General features: G+C 36.9%; 4 protein-coding genes across 4 annotated transcripts in view; 1 reads left to right on the top strand and 3 right to left on the bottom strand.

Moving 5' to 3' along the window:
• Positions 1-753: 753 nt before the first annotated feature.
• On the bottom strand, positions 754-4,596 carry LOC145910689 (kelch-like protein 35). The gene is made up of 8 exons (XM_082997885.1): positions 4,458-4,596; positions 4,284-4,389; positions 3,729-3,820; positions 3,178-3,358; positions 2,582-2,722; positions 1,998-2,156; positions 1,643-1,787; positions 754-1,312 (listed from the first exon to the last, which is right to left on the bottom strand). The coding sequence occupies exons 1-8, from the start codon at positions 4,575-4,577 to the stop codon at positions 1,198-1,200; spliced, it is 1,059 nt and encodes a 352-aa protein (XP_082854011.1). The 5' UTR covers positions 4,578-4,596; the 3' UTR covers positions 754-1,197.
• A 7,165-nt stretch (positions 4,597-11,761) lies between these two features.
• Positions 11,762-12,982, top strand: LOC145917308 (uncharacterized). Its single transcript, XM_083002938.1, has one exon. It carries the CDS (start codon positions 11,762-11,764, stop codon positions 12,980-12,982), a length of 1,221 nt encoding a protein of 406 aa, XP_082859064.1.
• Positions 12,983-18,524: 5,542 nt separating this feature from the next.
• LOC145917260 (kelch-like protein 7) overlaps positions 18,525-25,243 on the bottom strand; it is a 48,826-nt gene continuing 42,107 nt past the window's right edge. The window contains exons 9-13 of the mRNA XM_083002936.1: positions 21,003-21,183; positions 20,396-20,536; positions 19,814-19,972; positions 19,455-19,602; positions 18,525-19,124 (exon numbers count right to left, since the gene is read on the bottom strand). Of these exons, the coding sequence (XP_082859062.1) occupies positions 19,010-19,124; positions 19,455-19,602; positions 19,814-19,972; positions 20,396-20,536; positions 21,003-21,183 (744 nt within the window). The 3' untranslated portion in view covers positions 18,525-19,009. The remainder of the gene's footprint in view (positions 19,125-19,454; positions 19,603-19,813; positions 19,973-20,395; positions 20,537-21,002; positions 21,184-25,243) is intronic.
• LOC145911556 (kelch-like protein 12) lies at positions 23,237-24,942 on the bottom strand. The gene is made up of 4 exons (XM_082998947.1): positions 24,822-24,942; positions 24,648-24,771; positions 23,825-23,978; positions 23,237-23,538 (listed from the first exon to the last, which is right to left on the bottom strand). The coding sequence occupies exons 1-4, from the start codon at positions 24,881-24,883 to the stop codon at positions 23,237-23,239; spliced, it is 642 nt and encodes a 213-aa protein (XP_082855073.1). The 5' UTR covers positions 24,884-24,942.

Below are 25,243 nucleotides of genomic sequence, written 5' to 3'. Positions count from 1 at the left end.
CGCGACATTGATCAGCTGTATCTCAAAAGCCAGTAGCCGTATCAATCTACTTGTTTTACCAAAAAATTTTCTTTTAAGTTATAACCATCTCTTAGTTTAATTATTAAAATGTTTTATTTATCCGCTTCACATGCAATTTAATGTAAAGATTGGCTGAAAATGCGTTGCTGGTGTTTATAGATGGGAGTTCTGCAATAAAACCCGTTTAGTGAAGCGGTAACTAATTCCGTTTAGGCAAAGCAGAAATTGTCAAAGAATGTAATTTTATTGCCTTGTAAATATATGAAATCGCAGCATGTGAATCAGAAGGCAATGTAACCAAATTTGTTCTCCTAATTCTCTAAGTTAGTTTACAAAGTCACGCAAAAGATATTATTTACGATTTTTTGTAAAGTTGTATGAAAAATAGTCATTTTTCACACGATCAAGGGCTGATGACCACAGAAAAAGCTCTCACCACATCCAGGTTTGCCGTTAATTCCTCACGTTTTTCTTCGCCTATAAGTAAATTGTCGCTTTTGGTGTTTCGTACTAATGTTCATCGATAATTTATGCATTCGCTAAACGTAAATTTTGCTTTATACATGCTTGTTTATTGATCCTGAAGTACTGGCTGTTTTTATCTCATTTTCCGGGGGAGGGGGTTTTTAATAACAAATTTTGACAAAATCAGACCTGCATGGTAGAGGTCCCGCACTTCCCTTCCACGAAGACAAATTATTGACAAAATCAAATCTATTTTATTTTCACAAGTTACAACGTATATGAACATGAAACATAAAATAGTTTGGGCACCGACAAAACCAAAAGGGTTGGCGAGTCAGGCGCCCATGTGAAGATTGCAACAGACTGCTTTGGACTTCATATAGCGCGGATTAGCACTTGATATTCACAAGGGAAAACAAGATGCTTAAGGCACACATGCATTGAACATAATGTACATCTTCACCTATTGTAGAATTGGAATTATAAATTCGTAGCAGAATCACGTTGGAAATCCACAAAAGGAATAATTGCTATTTTGTGGATATCTGCTATTATCACAAAATACAGCGGTTTGCAAACACAAATACATGATTTTAATAAAACTGGTTGAAGTTGCATAAAACGATATTTTACATGAAAACTTTTATTTGAGCATCTTTGCCGGTGATCAATCTCAGTTAAATATCATCTACTCCCAAATATAGAAACATATTAAACAGCAACAACAGTCGCATTACAAACTGGTTTGTCAAGATCAAAAGCATGTGTCCAAACATCTGAGGTTGGATCGTAAACTTCAACTGATGTGAGTACTTCACCCCAGTTCCTATAAAACAAACATGATACAGTTTCATGAATCAGGCACACAACAAACACAGGTAAGTTTTTCTACAACATTTCTCACTAAAAGTAAATTTTATAAGTTAACAAAAACAAACCAACGTACACCCGCAGACCCCTACATCACTAAACCAAACCACGCATACAACCTTGTATAATACAAAGTGTTTCAAGTTTAAATTTAACAAACGTTTTATGAATGTTGTTAATCAAGTATAACATCGTATATCCCACTTGTCCCAGTTACTCAACATTTACATTTTCACATAAAACGGGAAACAGTGGACTATAGTGACGTCATAATAGTAATTCTTACCATCCACCCACAACATAAATCCTCCCATCAATAACACAAGCAGAGTGACGCCAACGAGTATTTGGGAGAGGAAAAACATATTTCCATTTGTTGACTCTAGGTTCATATTCTTCAACTGTTCGCAGGCCACCACCATTCAAACCTCCTGTCAGATTTAAAGTAAAACTTTTTATTGTTTTTAGGTTAATACTTTATAGTTATATCTACCAGTTTTTATGTTTAGGATTCTTTTCAGGAAACTCCATTATATTTATCACGTGATACAGTACTGGTGACGAATATGAATTTGTATTTTACAAAATTTACATAAAAACCACTTACTGTTAATTTTATTACTTAACTTTTCATCACTAACCAATTGCATAGATCTTCCCTTTAATTTCTTCACATGCTAAATCACATCTTGCTTGATTGAGAGAAGCGATTCCTGTGGAGGTTCCAACACGAACATCGTGGAATTCACATGAAAGTAAGAGTTGCCTGCCATCATTTCCGCCCACAGAAAACAAAACATCTGAAGAAATTTGGAAATCGTTTGTGTGAATACTTATTGTGACGTCATATTACGATTATGTTGTAATGTTACGTAACAAGCAATGAGGTAAGCTTTGCGTTTCTTGACGTACAAATAAGCGATCAGCTTTCAATCGAGGTTTTAATTGAAATTAATCAATATTATGGTTAATATTCATGCAATAAAGAACTACAAAATAAAGATGGAATATTTCATGTATTTCTGGTAAGTTTTAGGTCGGCGTTTCACAACATTTTTATGTCCAAAAGTGAATATTGTTGGGGTAAATAGAGTGGATTTACTGATTACTTTAATTTATGGTTTACGGTTAATTATGTTGTTGTTGCAGATGCATGCCAACTATTGGTACCGGGTCCAGTAATGAGATTAATCCTATACAAAAATGAATTTAGATGCATTTTTACTGTTAATTGAACACATTCCATGCCCATATCTTGGTTGTAACATGTCGAAACCATTTCTAAATCTGTCTTCTTGTACAGAATAACACAAAGTTGATGAAAATGTTCGTTGGTTTCCAAGACCACCCGTGAGATACAAGTCATCTAAATTTGTTTGTAATTAGTGAAAACAAGATTGTCTATAAAAGTTATAATTGTTGATCAACATCTAAATATTTACTATTAGTTTCCAAAAACATAGTTGAACAACTTTCTGTTTAAGAATTGGTAACTTGTCAGCAAAGTGTCAGTAATACTGTCAAAAGTACAAAAAAATTCGCAAATGCAGTCATGGCAGAATTCAAAAATTTTCTCTGGGGTATTACTAACAAAAGTTATGGAGAGCAACAAGAATGAGTTGGTTGAGAGATGAGAAGATAGTCATAAACCACACAAAAACACACTAGTGATAAACAAAAATAAATATTAACAAAACATTTTGTCTGCCCCGCGTTAATTTTTATTGCTAAGACAATTTGTGAGGGGGGCTTCCCCAATGCTTTATTCCAGGAACCGCCCCTGGTTTAGTGATCAACAATTTCAGAAATAACCACACCAACCTCCAACAACACCAGATGCAGCACAACGTCGACCTTCCGATAAATCAGCAATTTTTACCCAGTTTTTACTTTCCCCCAAATTCAACATCTCACAACTTTGTGTTGGACCTTCTCCACCCATTACATAAACACTTACACCAAATTTGGCTGAAGTGGAGTTCACTCTGTCTGTGATCATTTTCTTAACAAAATTTGATGACAATGAAACTATACATTAAGGCAAAGTGATCAAAATGTTTCACTAAATAACAGAAAGTCTCTATCTTAAAACAAGTAACTCGAATAACAGAAAACATGATTTACTTTGAAACATATTTTGTTAAGTCATTTTACTAAACCAGGGCATGTTGCGTTATTTTTTTCTTGTGCAATAAAATTCGAAAAAGAATATCAGTGGCCAAATCTTGCATTAAATCCGAAATGTTACTGGACTTTTGCAGTCTTGATAACTTAAGTTTAAATTTGCATTTACTTGCACACAAAAAACATGTATTTTTATGGGAAAGTACGTTAAATAAGCAAAACCATTTAACAGCAAGCAATGTACTAACTGGGTAATGTTCATGTTGTTTTGTGGTAACATTCCATTTTACACAATCTCGTTTTGAATTACCTCCACCAATGAGAAGAAATCCCGACAAATCTGCAACATAAACATTGCTTGTAACGGTTATTATTTGTGTAAGGTAAATAATTATGGTGATAACAATGGAAACATATCTTTATTCAGGTGAAACTGTTGCTTTGTAAATCAACCTATTTCATTGGAGTTGGTATTTGTGTTAAACATCATTCAGTTAAGTTTTTAAGTACAGCTACAAAACTAATACATTTTGTAAGTTATGGTGAAGCACATTTCTCTGTACTAGTCAGTGTGGTATTATTTTAGTACTTTTGTTTGATCACATGCACAGAATTGTAGTCCTAACTTGTTGGTAGTTGACTGTCCCAGAATTCTGACCACATATTTGCAATATTATTTGCTTCGAGTTTATGTGAAGTGGGAAATTTATTTGGAGCTTGAAGTCATAAGATATGTGGGTGGTGTAAATATGGTGGATGTAACATCTTTTTTGAATGTAACATTACATAAATAAATCTTGCACCCTTTTGGACAGTTGTTGCTTTTCCACTTGTTCCTGGGTTTTTAAATTTCATTGACAAAGCATCCAAAACTGCACGGCAGCATTCAAAGCTATTTCTCGTGAGCGGCTGAAAAAAACACAGTAATATTAAAAGCCACTAACAGAAGGCTAAAAATAATAAACTTTATAATTTACTTCATTTCTAACTGTAGTTGTAAGAAACTGAGTGGAAATAGATGAAAGATCAAGTTGTGAGAAAAGATTTACAAACAAATCCTCTCGATGGGAAGGATTGAAATTAACCCATCGAACCATTCCAGTAAAAACAGCTTCTTCCATCTACATTCAACAAATAATATGTAATAACAAGTAACAGTTTAAACAAATGATACGGAGTTTAATGTCACAGGTGACTACATCAAATAATAAGCTTACACCAAGAACATGAAATGAAAGGTGAAACATCAAGGAGTTTAAATCACCAATAATGCTTCTTTAAACATAAAAATAATAATTCTTTTTTTTTTAATTTTACTGAAAAAAAGTAAATATACTTAGAAAACAATATTGGATGTAGGTATGCAGCAAAATCCACTAATCCTTGTAAAAGTTACAACCTATGTGAAATCCATTTTACATTAGGACTGCAATTATAACTGGAATCAACTTTTTACTTTGTGAGACTAAAAAAGAAATGACATCTCAAGAACTGATCATGTGCTTACCCAACTTATATCGTTTACATAAGAGGCCTAATAATTTATTGCTTAATCACCATATGCAATAGAAAGTTTGACAACCCTGCTCTGCAACACAAACAAAATATACAAATTAATCATAATTACCCCTTTGTTTCTCTGTTTGATGATTGCAGACATATCACCAACATCAAGTTGCAAGAAATCATGATGTTGTACAACTGTTGCAATGTTATCAACAATCATTTGGTTTGTTTTCTTTTCCACATCAGCAAGATTGTATCGAGTAGCATAAGCTCTTAGCTTCAAACAGTTGTCGGTTGAAGTCATTTTAAGGATGACTCGACAACAAAATGACTTCAACTCTGAAAGTGTGAACAAAACAAAATTCAGCCACACCTAATTCAGAAGTGATATCTATGCTCACTTCTCCATTGATTACAAATAATTTGTTTTGTCCCTGGTGTCAACAACGTGACAATAGTCAAACACAAAAATTTTAACCTAAAATATGCAAAATTGTCATGGTTTGCAAATAAATAAATACACATGTAGAACATATATATTGAAATAATCACTATTAACACATTAACATTAGTAAAGATTAAAACTTGCATACCTTGCATCTGTGTATAATCAGCATCTTCCAACACTTCCAACACATTTTGCTCTGTTACTTCAATATCACCAGTGTAAATATAATCCAATACACTTTCCAGTCTTTTTGGTGGAATATTGTCAACCTTGATGAAATCTGAGTATTTCTCGCGCATCTATAAGAAAACAAAGTTAACCAATCACAACAAACACACAAAATCCGGTCTAAAGAACTGACAAAATTCACAACCTTTCTGGTGCTAGGAATATGGTATGTAATTTACATATAATAACATACATCAGTCCTGTTCAAATGAAAACATCACAAGGGCTATAGCAAAAATAAATCAATCTAGTAAGTTGCATTCTAGCATAGTTACAAAAGTTCAGCCAATGTAATTGTCGAGTAATAACAAAAACCACCTTAACATCTTAAAAATTTAAACCTTAATATTGTAACAACTCAAACCAATGTCTATCAGATATGCAAACACTAGACTAAGCTGTTTCAACTGAGCCAATTGTGTCAAAACATGAGCTGGATGTCGGTATCAAGCCATGTGGTATGGAGGCCTGGTGTCAACTAAAGGGGGTGAACAACTCTGGACACTTATGTTCATAAAAGACAGATATAATATATTATGGTATGTTGCTCAATTGTTGAGATATTATACCACATATGAGTTTTGTCACCAAACTAAATTAATTTTAAAAAGTAAAGAGTTGTTGTTGTTGTCTAAATGACATTTTTTGCTTGATTGCAACAATGTATTAACAGACAAGGGACAACTATATGACAAACACTCAGGTTTCATATTATTTCTACAAAACAAACACACTTACCTCAACACCAAGTAAAGCATTAAAATAATCTGACATCGAACAAACAACAGCATCATGTATTGAATAGTTTTCTCCTTGGGAACAAAGTGTTCTGTTGCAAAATCGTTTTGTTTCTTTTCTGTCACTAAAACATCAATAGTTTAACTTCAGTAAATCTCCATAAATTAAACTTACTTGTTTAAAAAATCCATCACTTTCTGGTGATGCAAGTTTATTTCTTCTTGTGTTCGCTTCATGATGAAGACAAAAAGTTAAACTGACAGTGAATGAAATACCGGGTCTAGTGTAAAACCCTAAATGTTTGGTTGCAACTTCATTTTATTTTTTGCAGCATTTCCGAGAACGAAACTAATGTCACACCGGAGGGAAACCACCCAATACCACGCTTGAGTGATCAGCAAGTAATATTTAATTTTTTTTCAGTTAAATTAATTCAAAATTTGTTTTGACCATTAAACATTGAGTAACACATAAATTTTCAAACAAGCCGATGCTTTTAATTATTTAAGCATTGAACGAGAACTATTTCATTGTGTGATCGGTTTTTAAAAAATATTTGGCCTTGGTCTATGTAATCGCCAAAGTTTCGCGTCTTGAACGCAGCCAAATACCTGCCGCTTGTAAGCTTGATTACACGCGTGGCTTAATTTGTCTACGCCAAATAAATAGCGCACGTTTGAAAGCGCACGTTTTATGTTGCTTACTCAGGCCTTACTGTCGTTAAGTGTGGCTTATTTTGTTGATTATGAATTTTGTATGTTTATCGCTTGTATTTATTTCCAGAAAACCTTCCGTTACAATCTTGACGACACCAATTGAATAAACAAGTGGGAAAAATCATTCGTTTACTAAAGAAGTACCGACGAGACCGTGTCTCGAAGAAAGAAAAGAGAAGAATTGTCAGGAAACGAATAAACAGATATTTCCTGAAGATTTCTTCAGTAAAGGGCAACTGAAGAGACTTCAGAAGACCCCTTGTCGATTGGCGGCCCTTGTTAGGGCTAGAGAATTTTGCCATGACCGAGGCCCAAAATACTCAACCCCGCAGCTATGCGGCTGTAGCATCGACGTCGTCGGCACCACCTGCGGCAGTACAACAAACGGTAGGCGGTGCCGGCGGCGGTCCCCCTTATACCATCGACCGGACGGGTGAGGTTAAAACCAGATTCAACCCTGGACTAAAGAGAAGCGAAATCTATAAGCTGTTGGACGCCATGAAGTTTCCCATGGATTGGCTGAAAGGATTCATCCAGTACCCACAAGGAAAGGTAACCTTCTATACCAATAACTCTACTTGTGCAAAGGAATTTGCTGCCTCCCTAAACAACACTAGGAAAGCGGTGTATGCAGACGCATACACCGAAGACATCGAAAGGGCTGTTGTCTCCTACGTGCCACCATGGATGACGCAACGCAGAATCATTACATTTCTCAAGAACTTCGCACCGGTGACCAAAAACTGGCAGATGCTTGACAATCGAAGAAAAGAACAAGGGAAAAGAGCATTTCTATTGAAGGCCTCTGTATTGAAACAGCACCCAATTCCACGAGAGGTATGGCTAGACTCGAAAAAGCGTAACTTCTATTATGCAACCCAGGCTGCTCACTGCAACTATTGCCACGAGGCAGGGCATGAGAAGGAAACATGTTCACAACTCCTGAAGAAAAAAGAGCGGCAGCAACAAAACCACCAACAGCAGCAACACCCCCATTCTGAAGAGCAACAACAACCCGAAGAACAACGGCAACAACAACAACACCACCAGTCAGAGAACCTGCAACCTGAAGACCATCATCCCCAACAGCAAGAAGATCCCCATCATCTAGAAGAGCAACTTCCCCAACGCAAGAGGATCGACGAAGAAGATGACGAAAGTACCGACTCCGACAATGACACCACCTCCACCTCCATCACAACTACCACCACCTCATCGCCTGGAGTTCCATCCGACTCCCTCTCGCCAGCAGCCAATATCGGGCTCCTTATACCTGGAATTAAAACAAGCACGCCGCAACCAAGAAAGAGGAGGAGGAGGAGAAGCAACAATTATACCAAGTGCTGCAGAACAAGGATCCCAAGTGAGGTCAGTGACTTTTCTTGCGTCTGCGAGAAACGACATATAAAATGTGAATGCGGTTTTTGGAGCCCTGCTGTGAATTACGGGACCAAATTAAGATGCCCGGGCTGTGACGCATTATGCGTTCAATATATGTGTAAGGAATTTTACCGTTTAAAACCAAAAGAAAAAATAACATGTAACTGTGGGGTCCGAATATCAATTGATTTTAACCAAACCACAATTTAAACTTAATTTTAACTACGCAAAATAATGAATGTTTTTATAATAATAATGGACTTGTTGGAATGTATTGTTGTGTCTTGTTTATTTGTGTCTGTATCTCTTGTAAAATTACTTAAACGTAAATGGCATGTGCCTGGCCACCAAAAGGCAGGCCTTGTTCCGCCATCTTTCCTCTTTAGCTTTTGACATCTATCTCCTACAGGAGACTTACTCTTCACCCCAAACCGAATCCCTCTGGAAGTCCGAATGGACTTCCGGCCCTGTCCTCTTAAACTCGGCACCCTACGAAGGCTACGCCAAAGGGGGTGTCGCAGTTCTTCTCAATTCTCCGAACCTCCAAATTCTAAAATCTATTTCTGACTCTGTCTGCCGTATTATCGCGGTCGACATCTCAACCCGCACCCACACCCTCCATATTGTCAACATCTACGCCCCCTCTGGAAACCCGGTTAGTAATAATTTATTTTTTAACTCACTGTATTCCTATGTTACATCACCGCACCCTATAATTTTGGCTGGAGATTTTAATTGTGTTGAAAACCCTTCATTAGATAAATTTCCCCCTATCAAAATAAATTTCCCCCTCTCTCCCCAGCACAAATCTAGCACAATTAACTAACCTTTTTAAGTTAAAAGACTCTTTTCGTATACTGCACCCCGATTTAGTTCAATTTTCCCGTCGTTCTTTTAATTTTCAATCCCGTTTGGATCGAATTTATGTTACTCCTAATTTAACGCCTAAAAATCATTCTTTTATTACATGCCCCTATTCCGATCATGATTTTGTTATTCTTACTCTTAATTTGGTCTCTGCTCCACCAAGGGGCAGAGGCCCATGGAAAAATAATGTCAAAACCTTTTACGACCCCTTTTTTGTTTATGATTTAAATCGTCATTATGTTATTTGGTCTTCACTTGCTCCTATGTTCAACAACCCTCTTGATTTTTGGTTATGTCTTAAAGTTAAAATTAAGTCCCTCATTATTTACCATTCGAAACGTTAAGTTAAAGAATCCCGGAATTATGTTTCATCCCTTCAACAATCCCTCAATAATATTCGAACCACTCTTACTTTCTCCCCTTCGAAAGAAAATTTTAGTTCCTTTTATTCTGTCAAAAAGTCCTTGGTTGATTTTCATTTGGAAACCTCACGTTCTAATTTACTTAAATCCTTATCTTCTGATCCTAATTTTAAACCCATTATCGACAAAGCACTTTATTCAAAACTTCTTCCTTTAAAATTTAATCCACCCATTTTTGAGTTGCAAGATTCTTTCGGCCTTCCTTTATCTACCCCCAAAGAAATGCTTTCACACACTTATGATCTTTTGAAGTTGTTATATTCTAATCAAAATCTTGAGTTACCAACCCCCTCGAACATTTTTCTTAAACAACCTCCTAAGTTTATTCCTGATTCTTATTTAGAAAATTTATCTTCCCCCTTTTCAGTTTCAGAAATTAAAAAATCAGTTTTTCTTTTTCCGACAGTCTCAGTTCAGAGTTTTACAAACTGTTCTGGAACCTGATCGGGGCCGACCTCACATCAGCTCTTAATTTTTCTTTTCTTAACGCTTATACCCCTCCTAAGTTTACATCAGGCCATATTACTCTTATTTTTAAAAAATCTGACCCTTCTTTGTTATCAAATTATAGACCCATATCCCTTCTTAATTTAGATTATAAAATTTTGACGAAAACACTTAATTTACATATTACCCCTTTTATTTCACAGTTAATTTCCCCTAATCAGTTTCCCAACCTGGTTTTACCTCATCTCACGTAACTACCCTTCTTCGCGACCTCAAAAATCGTAATTCAGACTCCTTTTTTATCTCTCTTGACTGCCGAAAAGCTTTCGATTCCATTTCTTTTGACTGGCTTCTCTTACAATTAAAACTAAAGCGCTTTCCCCAACTTTTTACTGATTTTTTATCTTTACTCAATTCTTCATCCTCATCACAAGCCCTCCTCAACGGGTTTGCCACAACGGGTTTCCCGATCAGAGGTGTCAGGCAAGGTGACCCCCTTAGCCTGACCCTCTTCCTGATTGCTGTCGACCAACTTCTTGCTGCCCTTCAAAACCACCCCTCAATTAGGTCTATTCCCGCACCATGCCGCAACGTTCCCAAAGCGGTCGCCTACGCGGACGATGTCACCCTAGCGGTGACCGGCCGCGACTCCCTTTTACTTGCCACCGACCTCGTCACAAATTTTTCTAGTATATCTGGTTTAACAGTAAATCCCACCAAAACCCAGGCGATCGCCACCATCAATCCCCCTCACAACTTTACCCAATATCAGATAACTTGGAATAGTAAGGCCATAAGCCCATTAAGTATACCAAACGGACACCCCAGCTCAATCACCGCGGCATGGCGCAAAGCCATTTTCTCTTTACGCACCCGTGTCTCTATAAGCGACCCCTTTCTGACCTACGATTCGAAAAGCATCCTCACTGAAACATTACTCCTCCCCCAGATCTCTTACTTAGCCAGAACGTACCCTCTCCCTGAAAGACAGCGGGAAGTGGTAGACAGCATTGTGGCAGGCTTCGTTGGGGGTCACCACAATCCTACCCTTCCACAGAGTTAAGCCGTCGTACTATTGTCCATGTACAGGAAGTATTCCGAAAGGTCTAGCGTGGAATTTGTGTCGACCCCAGTGGTCATTGGTTGTTACCATCACCCACGTGCAATAATTGAAACGTTGTAAACGTGCAATGGTTGGAGACGATGAAACAAAACTTCCAACTACTAGAAGTATGTGTGTTGTAATTAATCCATTGTAAGAGTTAATAAATCAATCATTAGATTCCAGTCAGGATAATAAATACACGCCGGATTTTTATTATCTGGTTAAATAAATAGTTCACACTTTAAAGGAAAGCGGAATATTGTTATATATTGTGTTTGTGTTGCAATTACCACGTGTGCTCGTTGAAGCGTAACGACCGCTTTATAAGCGCTCTGTATGCCGGAGAGGTCATTACAATAAATTACTCGAGGAAAGCGTGTATGTGGCTGTACCTGAAGGCAAATACTTTACACTGGCGACGAGGATGGGATCGTCTTACTTGGGAAGTGTTGGTGAATTTTGTGCTGAAACGGAAACATGGCCAACGTACGTGGAAAGGATGGAACAGTTCTTCAAAATTAATGACATTCCTAATGACAAAAAGGTACCGGCGCTTTTGAATTTTGTTGGTGCTAAGACATACAGTCTTTTGAAAGATTTGGTTGCACCCTCCAAAACTTACTCAAAAACGTACAAGGAAATTGTGAAAATTTTAACAGAACATTTTTGCCCTACGACCCTCAAAATTTCTGAACGTTTTAAATTTGGAAAGCGTGATCAAATTCCTGGAGAATCTGTAAATCAGTATGTTGCTGTTATCAGAAAGTTAAGTGAAAATTGTCAGTACGGTGATTTTTTGGACGATGCATTAACTCAAAGATTTGTTTGTGGTATACTTTCGGAGACCACACAGCGGCGATTGTTAATTGAAAGTAATTTGAACTTTTCCCAAGCCGTGCTAATAGCTAACACTTTGGAAAAAGCCGATGCTGATACAAAAATAATGAGAAATAATGACATGTCCATTAACAAGTTTAGTAGAAATGAAAATCTAAGAAACCGAAGAGCGTGTGGCAGATGTGGTCGCTCTGGTCATGAAGAATTCAATTGCTTTTTCAAAAGTGCCACGTGTTACAAGTGTGGAAGAATTGGTCATATTGCATCGACTTGTCGGAATCGAAGCAAGCGAAATTTAAACTACATTGCTTCCGAAGATCAACAGGTGCCAGTAAAATGTTGTTTAAATTCCATTGGTGTTACAGAAAATGATAATATAGTGCTTCGACCCCTAATTAACGGAAAACCTGTTATAATGGAACTAGATACTGGGTCTGCACTGTCTATTATGTCCGAAGCTGATTACAAAAATTTGTTTAAAGGCTCCACCCTACAACCAACAAGCATTGTTTTAAAAACTTATTCAAATGAGAGAATCATTCCTCTGGGGTTTCTGCGAGTTACGGTGGAATACCGATCTACCCGTTTATACTTGAACCTTTATGTTGTGGAAATAAATGGTCCGACTTTATTTGGTCGTGAGTGGCTGCGTGCCTTTTGTAAATCTGGAAGTCATGAAGTTTTTAGTTGTTTTAAGTTTAATGTAACAAACTGTCCGCTGGTCACCGAGTTTCCAGAGGTGTTTGATGTAAAGTATTTGCCTTCAGGTACAGCCACATACACGCTTTCCTCGAGTAATTTATTGTAATGACCTCTCCGGCATACAGAGCGCTTATAAAGCGGTCGTTACGCTTCAACGAGCACACGTGGTAATTGCAACACAAACACAATATATAACAATCCTCCCTACAAACAAATCCTAATTCTCACATCCATATCTGGTTGGCGGATGTCGAGTTCTCGTAGGATAACGAGCATGAGTGTCGTTCGAAAGGTTGGAACGGTTATCAAAAACAAAATCGTCGAAACACGGCGAATTACATTGTGCAATATCACGAACGTTATTTCCCGACATGTCAATTAACTGATTAATGTGACGCTTCCAAATAAATTTACAATTTACACGTACAAGATAGGTCAGTGGCCCGAGAACTTTTTCAATGACGCCAACTGCCCAACGCTTACTACGAGCGCGATAATCTAGGGTTGCCACTTTTTGACCAACTGCAAATGTTCGTGGCCGTTGCCCGTGGTGTTTGTCGATGTGCTTTTCTACACATTTCTCGACCCTTCCCTCTCCCGCGGGTTGAACAAGATCCAGGCGGGTTCTCAGATTGCGCTTGATGAACAGCTTGGCAGGGGACTCTCCTAACAATGCATGAGGAGCATTGCGGTAGGACAGCAAAAATCTTGACAGTTTGCTTTTGATGCTCCCGGTTTCGTTTGACATCGACTGTAAACCTCTCTTTACGGTTTGTACAAATCTCTCCGCTTGGCCGTTTGTGGCTGGTGAGTATGGAGCAGTCTTCATATGACGAATACCGTTCATCTTCAGGAACGTCTGGAACTCCTGTGAAATGAATTGAGGACCATTGTCAGAAACAATTTTTTCAGGAATACCGTTCCTCGAGAAAACGTTGCGAAGTTCGTCTATAGTTGCAGCCGCCGTGGTGGAATGCATTGGGATTACCTCCGGCCACTTAGAATAGGCATCCACGATCACCAAGAGCATGTGGTTTTCCACAGGACCTGCAAAGTCTATATGTATGCGTTGCCATGGTTTAACACAAGTTTGCCAGGGGTGGTATTTTACTACAGGTGGTACGTTCCTATTTTGTAAGCACCCCGAACAGTTCTTGGACAATTCTTCAATATGTTTATCAAGGTTGGGCCACCAGACGTAATTTCGTGCGATTTGTTTCATTTTCACAACACCCAGGTGTCCGTTGTGTAATTCCTGCAAAATAGAGGACCTTAGATTTTCTGGAATAACCACTCTGGGTCCCCAAACCAAACATCCGTAAAATGTGGATAACTCATTTCTTCGATAATAATATGGCATATTGGCACTTTCCGGCACCCAATTGCCCGATGTCACGCAAGCTAACACCCGTGACAAAATTTTATCCGAACGTGTGTGTTTAGCAATATCCTCGGCCGTTACAGGCAAAAAGTCAATCTGCTTAAAATAAAAATTGCTTGCAGCATCGCACGAGGTTTCAGTGGAACCTTGCGGTAATCTAGACAAACAATCAGCGTTGCCGTGTTGAGTTGTACTGCGGTATTCGATGGAATAATTGTGGCCGGATAAAATAATGGCATAACGTTGCAAACGTTGTGCCGACATTACAGGAATGCTTCTTTTTGGATGAAATATAGAAGTGAGAGGCTCGTGGTCAGTCACTAGCGTAAAATGTCGACCAAACAAGTAAATGTGAAACTTTTGCACAGCCCACACAATTGCTAAAGCTTCTTTATCAATTTGCGAATAGTTTTTCTCGGACTTCGACAGAGATTTCGAGATGTACGCAATTGGTCGCTCAATGCCTTCCGGCATTACATGTGACATAACTGCACCAATGCCGTATGGCGATGCATCACATGCTAACTTAATTGGCAAATTTACGTCATAATGCGTAAGAACCTTATCAGAAGCCATCAGTTTACGAGCTTTATCAAATGACTGAATGCATTCCAAGGACCAGTTCCATCTACGACCTTTCTCTAAAAGTTCACATAACGGATGCAACAAAGATGACAGATTGGGCAAAAATCGATGATAATAATTAACTAGGCCAAGGAACGAACGAAGCTGGGACACATTCTGTGGGGTCGGACAATTTGTGACCGCCTCAATTTTATCTTGTGATTTATGCAATCCCTCTTTATCTACAACATGGCCACAAAATTCAATTTGATTCTTGAAAAACTCACACTTGTTCGGATTGACTTTTAACCCATAAGACGACAATCGCTGGAGAACATTTCGCAGATTTTCTGTATGTTCTAGATCTGTTGCTCCAGTTATTATCATATCATCCAATAAACATTGTACTCCTTTTAACCCTTGCAACACTTGATCCATAGCCTTTTGCCATAATGCCGGGGCTGAAGCTACCCCAAAAACTAGGCGGTTGTAACGAAAGAGTCCTTTGTGCGTATTAATGGTAAGCAAATGTTTACATTCGTCTTCCATTGTCATTTGCAAATACGCATTTTTTAAATCCAGTTTTGTAAAACGATTTCCTCCAGCTAACGTGGCAAAAATATCAGTTACTTTAGGCAAGGGATATTGCTCTATGTTTAAGACTGGATTTAAAGTTACTTTAAAATCTCCGCACAATCTTACGGAGCCATCCTTTTTCAACACGGGTACGACAGGGGTTGCCCACTCACTGTAAGGAACGGACTCCAGTATCCCTTCAGATGTCAGCCTCTCTAATTCAGCTTCAACTTTTTGCTTTATGGAGTATGGAAGTGATCTGGCCTTACAGAAAAACAGGTTTTGCGTTAGATTTAAGATATAATTTTCCTTTTATTTCTTTTAATGTTCCTAATAAGAATTACGAAATCATTCAATTTCAAAATCGCAAAGTTGAAAACAGTAACTTTTAAGAAGGCACTGATGTGGCCCGCGCAAAACTTAATCAAATCAGTGCAGAAACAATAAAGAAAAGTCTGTAAAAGCAATGATGGAAATTAATGAAATGAAAAAAACATTTTTACATAACACGGAAAATGGAAAAATGGCAAAGAAACACAAGCGCAGGCAAAAAAGACATTTAGGCAATTACAAATACACAAGCTGCCTCATTTATGTGATGCTTGCACTGGGCACGATTGCTTGACCTCGTTTGTGCTTCAAGGTCATCGCTCACGTGGTAATATGGCAACATGTGACCTTTTGAAGTTTTTTTTTTTTTTTTCTGCTTTTCTCAAGGTTTAATAATTGCTTCACTTGTAGTTGCAATTCCTGTTGCCTGAAATAAATACATTTAGGTACAGGGCGAATCAAACTTTCAGTGGGATCGAAGCATAAACAACATCTTCTTTGTTATAGGAACCACGGCCACTTGAAATAAAATATGGCGATGCAAGGACTTGTTTAGCGAGTTTGAAGGTGGGACTAAGGCTTTGCGGCAGAAATTCATTAGTTTTAAAGCAAATCCTATCAATCTTATCGATTTGTTGTGAATTGAATCAAGTTCTTTCAACGCAAATGTTTGATCCAGAAGAATCGGTTTAAAGTCATTGTTGTGTGGATTCGAATCCTAACCAACTTACTGCTCAACGATCATTGTCATGAGATGTTCGTCTTTGTCTTCTTCTTCTTTCTTCTTCTTCATCATCTTCTGGAGGACATGTTGTTCGAACGTGTAAAGTTCCGTCTCCTGTTCCTCACTCACCTTCTTCCCTGAAACGAAGATGATGGGAAGATGAGGATGATATTCTCACAAACTTGAGGTTGACATGATCACAAAATTCATATTATTGGATCCATGCTTGTGTATTTTATATTCGTTTGTCAATAAACAACTTACTGAAGGCACTGAACCCAACCGGTCCGTTTCTACAAATGTGGATGAACCTGGCGATGTCTTCTAGAATAACAAAAGGAGCGGGAAGCCAAGGTCTGTCACAAAACTCTTCAACAACATCGAATCTGTGGTAACTCCAGAATATTCCGGCGCGGTCTTCAATCGTTTGGAATGTGTAACTATAGAAATCATAAACTTACGTCTACACGACTTGCAAATCATTCATTTCACTTGACCTTGTTCACAGAGTTTAAACAAATTCGACAAAATAACCCAAGATAAATGTTTTTTAGTAATGTTCCAGGCAGTAGACGCAAATACTTTTAACCACACAAGAGTACGAACCTGAACATGGCGATGAGTAGATTGAGCATAAGAATGTTTGAGAACAACATGTAGAAGCAAGTCAATAAAGCCGATACTATCCCGTAACCTGTGGAATTAACAGGAAACTTAAAACAAATTCCATTTTGGAAATTAGCCCACATTGACCGTTCGTAATTTGATATACTACAAATCGAGGCTGTGGTCCTCATAATGGGCACTAGCGCCCCCTAGGGACCGTTTGCAATGGTAATTCGGCTCGAATAAAAAAATTAGCAGTTCAACATTTTCTTCTTACTGCAGTTATGATATCAGGTTGTTTCCAATGCACTTTGAGGATAATTTAAAGTTGAAGAAACTTATATTGTTACGTCATAGTTGCCGATTGCATGAAGGATTTCAGATTACCAAGATCTCCATGGAGTGCAAAAAAGAGTTTGAGATACCTTTAATGATTAAGATACTTACTGTTTTGTGCAACAGTCGCATTTCCAAGCTCGTTTCCATAAAGTTGCCAGTAAGGAACCCTGATAATGTTGTTGTAGACACACAAGAGGAAAGTGTCAACCGATGTAATGTTTAATGTGTTCGTGTAACTAGAAAGTAAATGTACTTTGAAATAATAACTTCCAGTTAACGTGCAGTTGGTTAACGCGTACAAACTGACTGCTTATGTTTTTGTCGGGTTTGGATAATTGTTGACGGAAAGAAGAATGACGCCATAACTGAGAAATATCAAACCAAATCCTTCAACTGTTGACGATCAAACAAACACACCTTAACTGCCTTTGTGCATTTCATAAAACTTATGTCTGATAAACGAAGTTAAAAATATATGAACAGGAAAATGATATGAATTATGTGAGCTGCACACAGATGACCACTGTTTCGACCTGTCACGTCTCATCAGTGCAGCTTGATGTGAGTATGGACAATCTTGCCGTCCAAACTTTAAACCAAGCTGCACTGATGTGACCTGATAAGTCGAAACAGTGGCCATATGTCTGCAGCTCACAGAAGTTAAAAATATCCGTTCCAACTCACCATTCTCCTCATCAAGTACACCTTGGGCCCGAAGTATTTGAACACGAGGTAGACTTGGAAACACCTGATGTGCATTGCGAACAAAGCAATACACAGGAATATTTTACCCGCGTACCATAAGTTGTCGCCAAACGCTGAGGACCACATTATCCCCTGGCCTGGAGACAATACTAAGGTTATATGGTAAGACAACAATATATTTATTTTTATACAAACACGCCTAAAACAGTTTGTTCTACACATGTTTGTTTATTTGTCCTGAATTAGTGGTTATTTGCATCTTGTTCATTTCATAGGAGGGAGTTTTTTATAGCAAATTTACATGAATTTTGACATTATCAGACCTGCATGGTAGGGGCCGCGCACTTAAATAAACGCTCCCTTTCACGAACACCAAACTATTGACAAAATCAAATCTATTTTATTTTCACAAGTTACAGGGTATATGAACATGAAACATAAAATAGTTTGGGCACCGATAAAACCACAAGGGTTATTGAGTCAGGCGCCCATGTGAAGGTGATTTCCTCACGGAGAATCACCGTCTGCCACAGGATCACAGCTAGTTGCACTGGGAGGTGATTGATTCCAACGGAGTAGCACTTGATAATTCACATGTAAAAACAAGATTCGCAAAAGGCACACATGCATTGAACATAATGCACAACCTGACCTATTGTAATATTGGGAATTGTTAAATGCGTGGCAGAATCACGTTTGAAACCGATATTATTACTGCTATTATTACAAAATACAGCGGTTTACAAACACAAATACATGATATTTAAATATTCAGAAAGCGTTGCAATAAAAAAAAACAATTGGTTAAATTGCATAAAACGATATTTTTGATAAAAACTTTCATTCGAGCATTTTTGTCCGTGATCAATCTCAGTTGAATATCAACTACACCCAAATATGGAAACATATTAAACAGCAACAACAGGCCCATCATAAACTGGTTTGTCAAGATCAAAAGCATGTGTCCAGACATCTGAGGTTGGATCGTAAACTTCAACCGATGTCAGTCCTTCACCCCAGCTCCTATAAAACAAACATGATACAGTTTTATGAATCAGACACACAACAAACACAGGTAAGTTTTTCTAGAACATTTTTCACCCGAAGAAAAATTTATAAGTTAACAAAAACAAACCAACAAACAACCGCAAACTCCTACATCACTAAACCAAACCACGCATACAACCTTGTATAATACAAAGAGTTTTAAGTTTAATTTTAACAAACATTTTATGCAAGTTGTTAATCAAGTATAACATCGTATATCCCACTTGTCCCAGTTTCTCAACATTTACATTTTCACATTAAACGGGAAACAGTGGACTATAGTGATGTCATAATAGCAACTCTTACCTCCTTCCACCCACAACATAAATCCTCCCATCAATAACACAAGCAGAGTGACGCCAACGAGTATTTAGGAGAGGAGAAACATATTTCCATTTGTTGACTCTAGGTTCGTATTCTTCAACTGTTCGCAGGAAGTCACGACCATCACCTCCTGTCAGATTTAAAGTAAAACTTTTCATTGTTTTTAGGTTAATACTTTATAGTTATATCTACCAGTTTTTATGTTTAGGATTCTTTTCAGGAAACTCCATTATATTTATCACGTGATACATTTACCGGTGACGAATATGAATTTGTATTTTATAAAATTTACACAAAAACAACTTAATGTTAATTTTATTGCTCAACTTTTCATCACTAACCAATTGCATAGATCTTCCCTTTAATTTTTTCACATGCGAAACGACTTCTCCCTTCATTGAGAGAAGCGATTCTTGTGGAGGTTCCAACACGAATATCGTGGAATTCACATGATTGTAAGGATTGTCCGCCATCCCTTCCGCCCACAGAAAACAAAACATCTGAAGAAATTTCCAAATCGCTTGTGTTAATATTTATTGTGACGTCATATTACGATTGTGTTGTAATGTTACGTAACAAGCAATGAGGTAAGCACTGCGTTTAACGTACAAATAAGCGATCAGCTTTCAATCGGGGTTTTAATTGAAATTAATCAATACTAAAGTTAAAATTCATGTCATAAAGAACTACAAAATAAAGATGGAATATTTCCTGCATTTCTGGTAAGTTTGAGGTCGGCGTTTCATAACATTTTCATGTCCAAAAGTGAATATTGTTGGGGTAAATAGAGTGGATTTACTGATTACTTTAATTTATGGTTTACGGTTAATTATGTTGTTGTTTCAGATGCATGCCAACTATTTGGTACTGGGTCCAGTAATGAGATTAATCCTATACAAAAATGAACTCAGATGTATTCTTACTGTCAATTGAACACATTCCATGCCCATATCTTGGTTGTAACATGTCGAAACCACTTCTCCATCTGTCTTCTTGTACAGAATAACACAAAGTTGATGAGAATGTTCCTTGGTTTCCTTGACCGCCCGTAAGATACAAGTCATCTAAATTTGTTTGTAATTAGTGAAAACAAGGTTGTCCATAAAAGTGATAATTGTTGATAAACATCAAAATATTCACCAAATATTTACTATATGTTTGTGAAAACATAGTTGGACAACTTTCTGTTCAACAATTGGTAACTTGTCAGTAAAGTGTCAATAATACTGTTAAAAGTCCAAAAAAAATTGCTTTCGTGTCTGGGCAGAATTCCCAATTTTTTTCTGGGTTATTACTAACAAAATTTATGGTGAGCAATAAGAATGAGTTGGTTGAGAGATGAGAAGATAGTCATAAACCACACAAAGGCACACTAGTAATGAACGAAAATAAATATTAACAAAACCTTTTGTCTGCCACCGCGTTACTTTTTATTGCCATGACAATTTGTATGGGGGGCTTCCCCAATGCTTTATTCCTGGAACAACCCCTGGTTTAGAAATCAACAATTTCAGAAATAACCACACCAACCTCCAACTACAGCAGATGCAGCAAAATGTCGACCTTTTGATAAATCAGCAATTTTTACCCAGTTTTTACTTTCCTCCAAGTTCAACATCTCACAACTTTGTGTTGGACCATCTCCACCCATTACATAAACATTTTCACCGAATTTGGCTGAAGTTGAGTTCACTCTGTCTGTGATCATTTTCTTAAAAAAAAATTGATGAAATTAGGAGAATAAATTGAGGTAAAGTAATTTACATGTTTCAATAAATAACAGAAAGTCTCTATTTTAAAACTAGTAACTTAAATAACAAAATAACATGATTTACTCTGGAGAATATTTAGTTAAGTCATTGACAGGTTACACTTAACTAAGGCATGTTTGAATGTTGCTACATTTTCTTGTGCAATTTAATTTAAAAAAAAATTATCAGTGTCCAAATATTGCATTCAATCCTGAAGGTTACTGGGCATTTGCTGTCTTGCTGACTTTAGTTGGAATTTGCATTTACTTGCACATACAAGAAGCATGTATAATTATGGGAAAGTACGTTAAATAAGCAAAACCATATGACAGCAAGCAATGTACACACTGGGTAATGTTCACGTTGTTTTGTGGTAACATTCCATTTCACACAATCTCGTTTTGATTTATTGCCACCAATGAGAAGAAATCCTGACAAATCTGAAACATAAACACTTGCTTGTTATGGTTTTGTTTGCTTAAAATATTTTTTTGGGGTAATAACAGTGGTAACATATTTTTTTATGAAGGTAAAGTTGTTGCTTTGTTAATCAATCTTTTTGAATGGAGTTAGTATTTGTGTATAGTATTTACACAAGCTTCATTTAAGTATTTAATTACTTTGACACCAGTATTTCTCAATGCTTTTTTGGTGAAGCACATCTTTCTATATTGGTCAGTTTTGATTTATTTGTTTAATCTCAGCCCACAGAATTGTATCCCTAACTTGTTGGTAGTTGACTGTCCATGGATTCTGACCACATGTTTGTAATATGATTCGCCACGAGTAAATCTTAAGAGGGAAATTGAGTGGGGCTTAAAGTTAGGGGAGTACAAATGCTATAAGGGTGGTTGTAGAATTCAAGCCCTTTCTTAATCCCACCTTGCAGTTCTCCAACTGGTATTATAAGGTCAGTCAAGTTTAAAATGCACTTTTATTGACAATTCAACAGTTTTAAAATCGTTTCCAAAAGTCAGATTTTAAAAAGTTTCGGACCGCACCTTATTCAAATAGAATATTATAAACATATACAAATTTGGGCTCTTTAGACCAGATATTTCAACATTATACCAGCGAAACGAGGAGAACATAATATAGTAGGTGTTTGTTATGTCATAAGACGTCCACAACAAAATCACTGTGGTCGGGGGAAATAATTATTTCTTACTGGGGAACATGTTGTCCATAACAGTGGTATAAATATGGTGGATAATGTGACAATAAAAAAAAAAATATCACACCTTTTTTGACAGAAGTTGCTTTTCCACTTGTTCCAGGTTTTTCAAAGTTCATTGAAAAAGCATCCATGACTGCAATGGCACAATCCATGTTACCTCTTACAAGAGGCTGAAAAGAATTAAATATATAAACTAATTATAAGCGAATCAACTAAAACAATTTACTTCATTTCTTATTGTGGTTGCAAGAGACTGATTGGAAATAGATGAAAGATCAAGTTGTGAGAAAAGATTCACAAACAAATCCTCTCGATGGGAAGGATTGAAATTAACCCATCGAACCATTCCAGTAAATACAGCTTCTTCCATCTGCATTCAACAACTAATTTGTGACAACAAGTTAAGTAACTGTTAAAATATATCATAAAAAGGTTACTAACATGTTCTGATTGCATCAAATTGTAAATTAAAACCCAAAACACAAATAGAAAGTAAAAATGTCGCATAAAAAGTTTAATCACCACAAAAGCAACTTAAAACAAATACAAAAAGGTTGATAATTATTGGTTTGATGTAAGGTTGTTACAAAACATGCAGTTTAGAATCCCTGGACCATAACCTACTAAAAATGTCTTACGTAAAATATGATGTAAAAGTTACCAGTTCACTAATTCTTGTAAACAGCATATGTCATGCAAAATACATGTTAGGTTTTGACTGCAGTTATTGCTGGAATTCACTTATTTTTGTGTGAACATGAACAAACAACATTGAGAGCTGGTGGCTGTGGATGAGGAACTGTTGATGAGTTTACCCAACCTTTTATAGTCGACATTTAATTTACCTTAACGTTCAAATCAAAAGTCTTGACAATTTTCTTCCACAATGCAAACAGAAAATACAAATTAATCATAATTACCCCTTTGTTTCTCTGTTTGATAATTGCAGACATATCACCAACATCAAGTTGCATGAAATCATCATGTTGCACAACTGTTGCAATGTTATCCACAATCATTTGGTTTGTTTTCTTTTCCACATCAGCAAGATTGTATCGAGTAGCATAAGCTTTTAGCTTCAAACAGTTGTCGGTTGAAGTCATTTCAAGGATGACTCGACAACAAAATGACTTCAACTCTGAAAGTGTGGACAAAACAAAATTGGGATAAAATTCTGAAAGCGATATCTGTGCTCATTTCTCCATCAATCACAAATAATTTGTTTTGTCCCACATTTTACACAGTACAAACATATCGATATCCATCACAGCAAACTAACAATAGTCAAACACAATAATATTAACGTAAGATATGAAAATGTCGTAGTTGACAAATAAAATTATATACATAGAACACATATGTTGGAATAATCATTCTTAATACAATAACACCAGTGAAGATGAAAACTTGCAATGTTTACATACCTTCCATCTGTGTATAATCAGCATCTTCCAACACTTCCAACACATTTTTCTCTGTTACTTCAATATCACCAGTGTAAATATAATCCAATACACTTTCCAGTCTTTTTGGTGGAATATTGTCAACCTTGATGAAATCTGAGTATTTTTCCCTCATCTATAAGAAAACAAAGTTAACCAATCACAACAAACACACACAATCCGGTCTAAAGAACTGACAAAAATTTACAACTTTACCATTTGGAATATGGTATGCAATTTACATATAATAACATACATCAGTCCTGTTCAAATGAAAACATTACAAGGGCCATAGCAAAAATAAATCAATCTAGTAGGATGCATTCTAGCATAGTTACAAAAGTTAAGCCAATGTAATTGTCGAGTAATAACAAAAACCACCTTAACATCTTAAAAATTTAAACCTTAATATTGTAACAACTCAAACAAATGCTTATCAGATATGCAAATACTAGACTAAGCTGTTGCAACTGAGCCAATTGTGTCAAAACATGAGCAGGATGTCGGTATCAAGCCATGTAGTATGGAGGCCTGGTGTAAACTAAAGGGATGAACAACTCTGGGTTTGTATGTTCATAAAAGACAGGTATAAAATATTATGGTTTGTTCCTCAATTGTTGAGATATTATACCACATGACCTATGAGTTTTGTCAACAAACTAAATTAATTTTGAAAACTAAAGAGTTGTTGTTGTTGTCTAAATGACATTGTTTGCTTGATTGCAGCAATGTATTTACGGACAGGGGACAACTATATGTCAAACACTAAGGTTTCATATTATTTCTACAAAACAAACACACTTACCTCAACACCAAGTAAAGCATTGAAATAATCTGACATAGAACAAACAACAGCATCATGAATTGAATAGTTTTCTCCTTGGGAACAAAGTGTTCTGTTGCAAAATCGTTTTGTTTCTTTTCTGTCACTAAAACATCAATAGTTTAACTTCAGTAAATCTCCATGAATTAAACTTACTTGTTTAAAAAATCCATCACTTTCTGGTGATGCAAGTTTATTTCTTCTTGTGTTCGCTTCATGATGAAGACAAAAAGGGAACAACAAATCAAATCAAATCATGTTTATTTTTGCGAGAAAAGCAACTACGCGACGAACAAAAAACAAGGAAATGAAATGGCATGGGCACCGATAAAACCATAAAGGTTATCGAGTCAGGCGCCCATGTAAAGGTGATTTCCTCACGGAGAATCACCGTCTGCCGTAGGATCGCAGCCAGTCGCACTGGGAGGTGATGGGTTGCGACAAGCTGCATGTGACAAAAGGTGGCCACCCGGCCGTGCTGGCCAAAGCAAAACCCATCGAAACGCAAACGCCAACTCGGGAAACTGACAGTCAATGAAATGCCGGGTCTAGTGTACAACCCTAACTAAATGTTTGAT

This window comes from Ascidia mentula, chromosome 1 (genome assembly GCF_947561715.1).
Source record: "Ascidia mentula chromosome 1, kaAscMent1.1, whole genome shotgun sequence".
Classification (NCBI taxonomy): Eukaryota; Metazoa; Chordata; class Ascidiacea; order Phlebobranchia; family Ascidiidae; genus Ascidia; species Ascidia mentula.
This window is presented reverse-complemented; position numbering and strand designations above follow the sequence as displayed.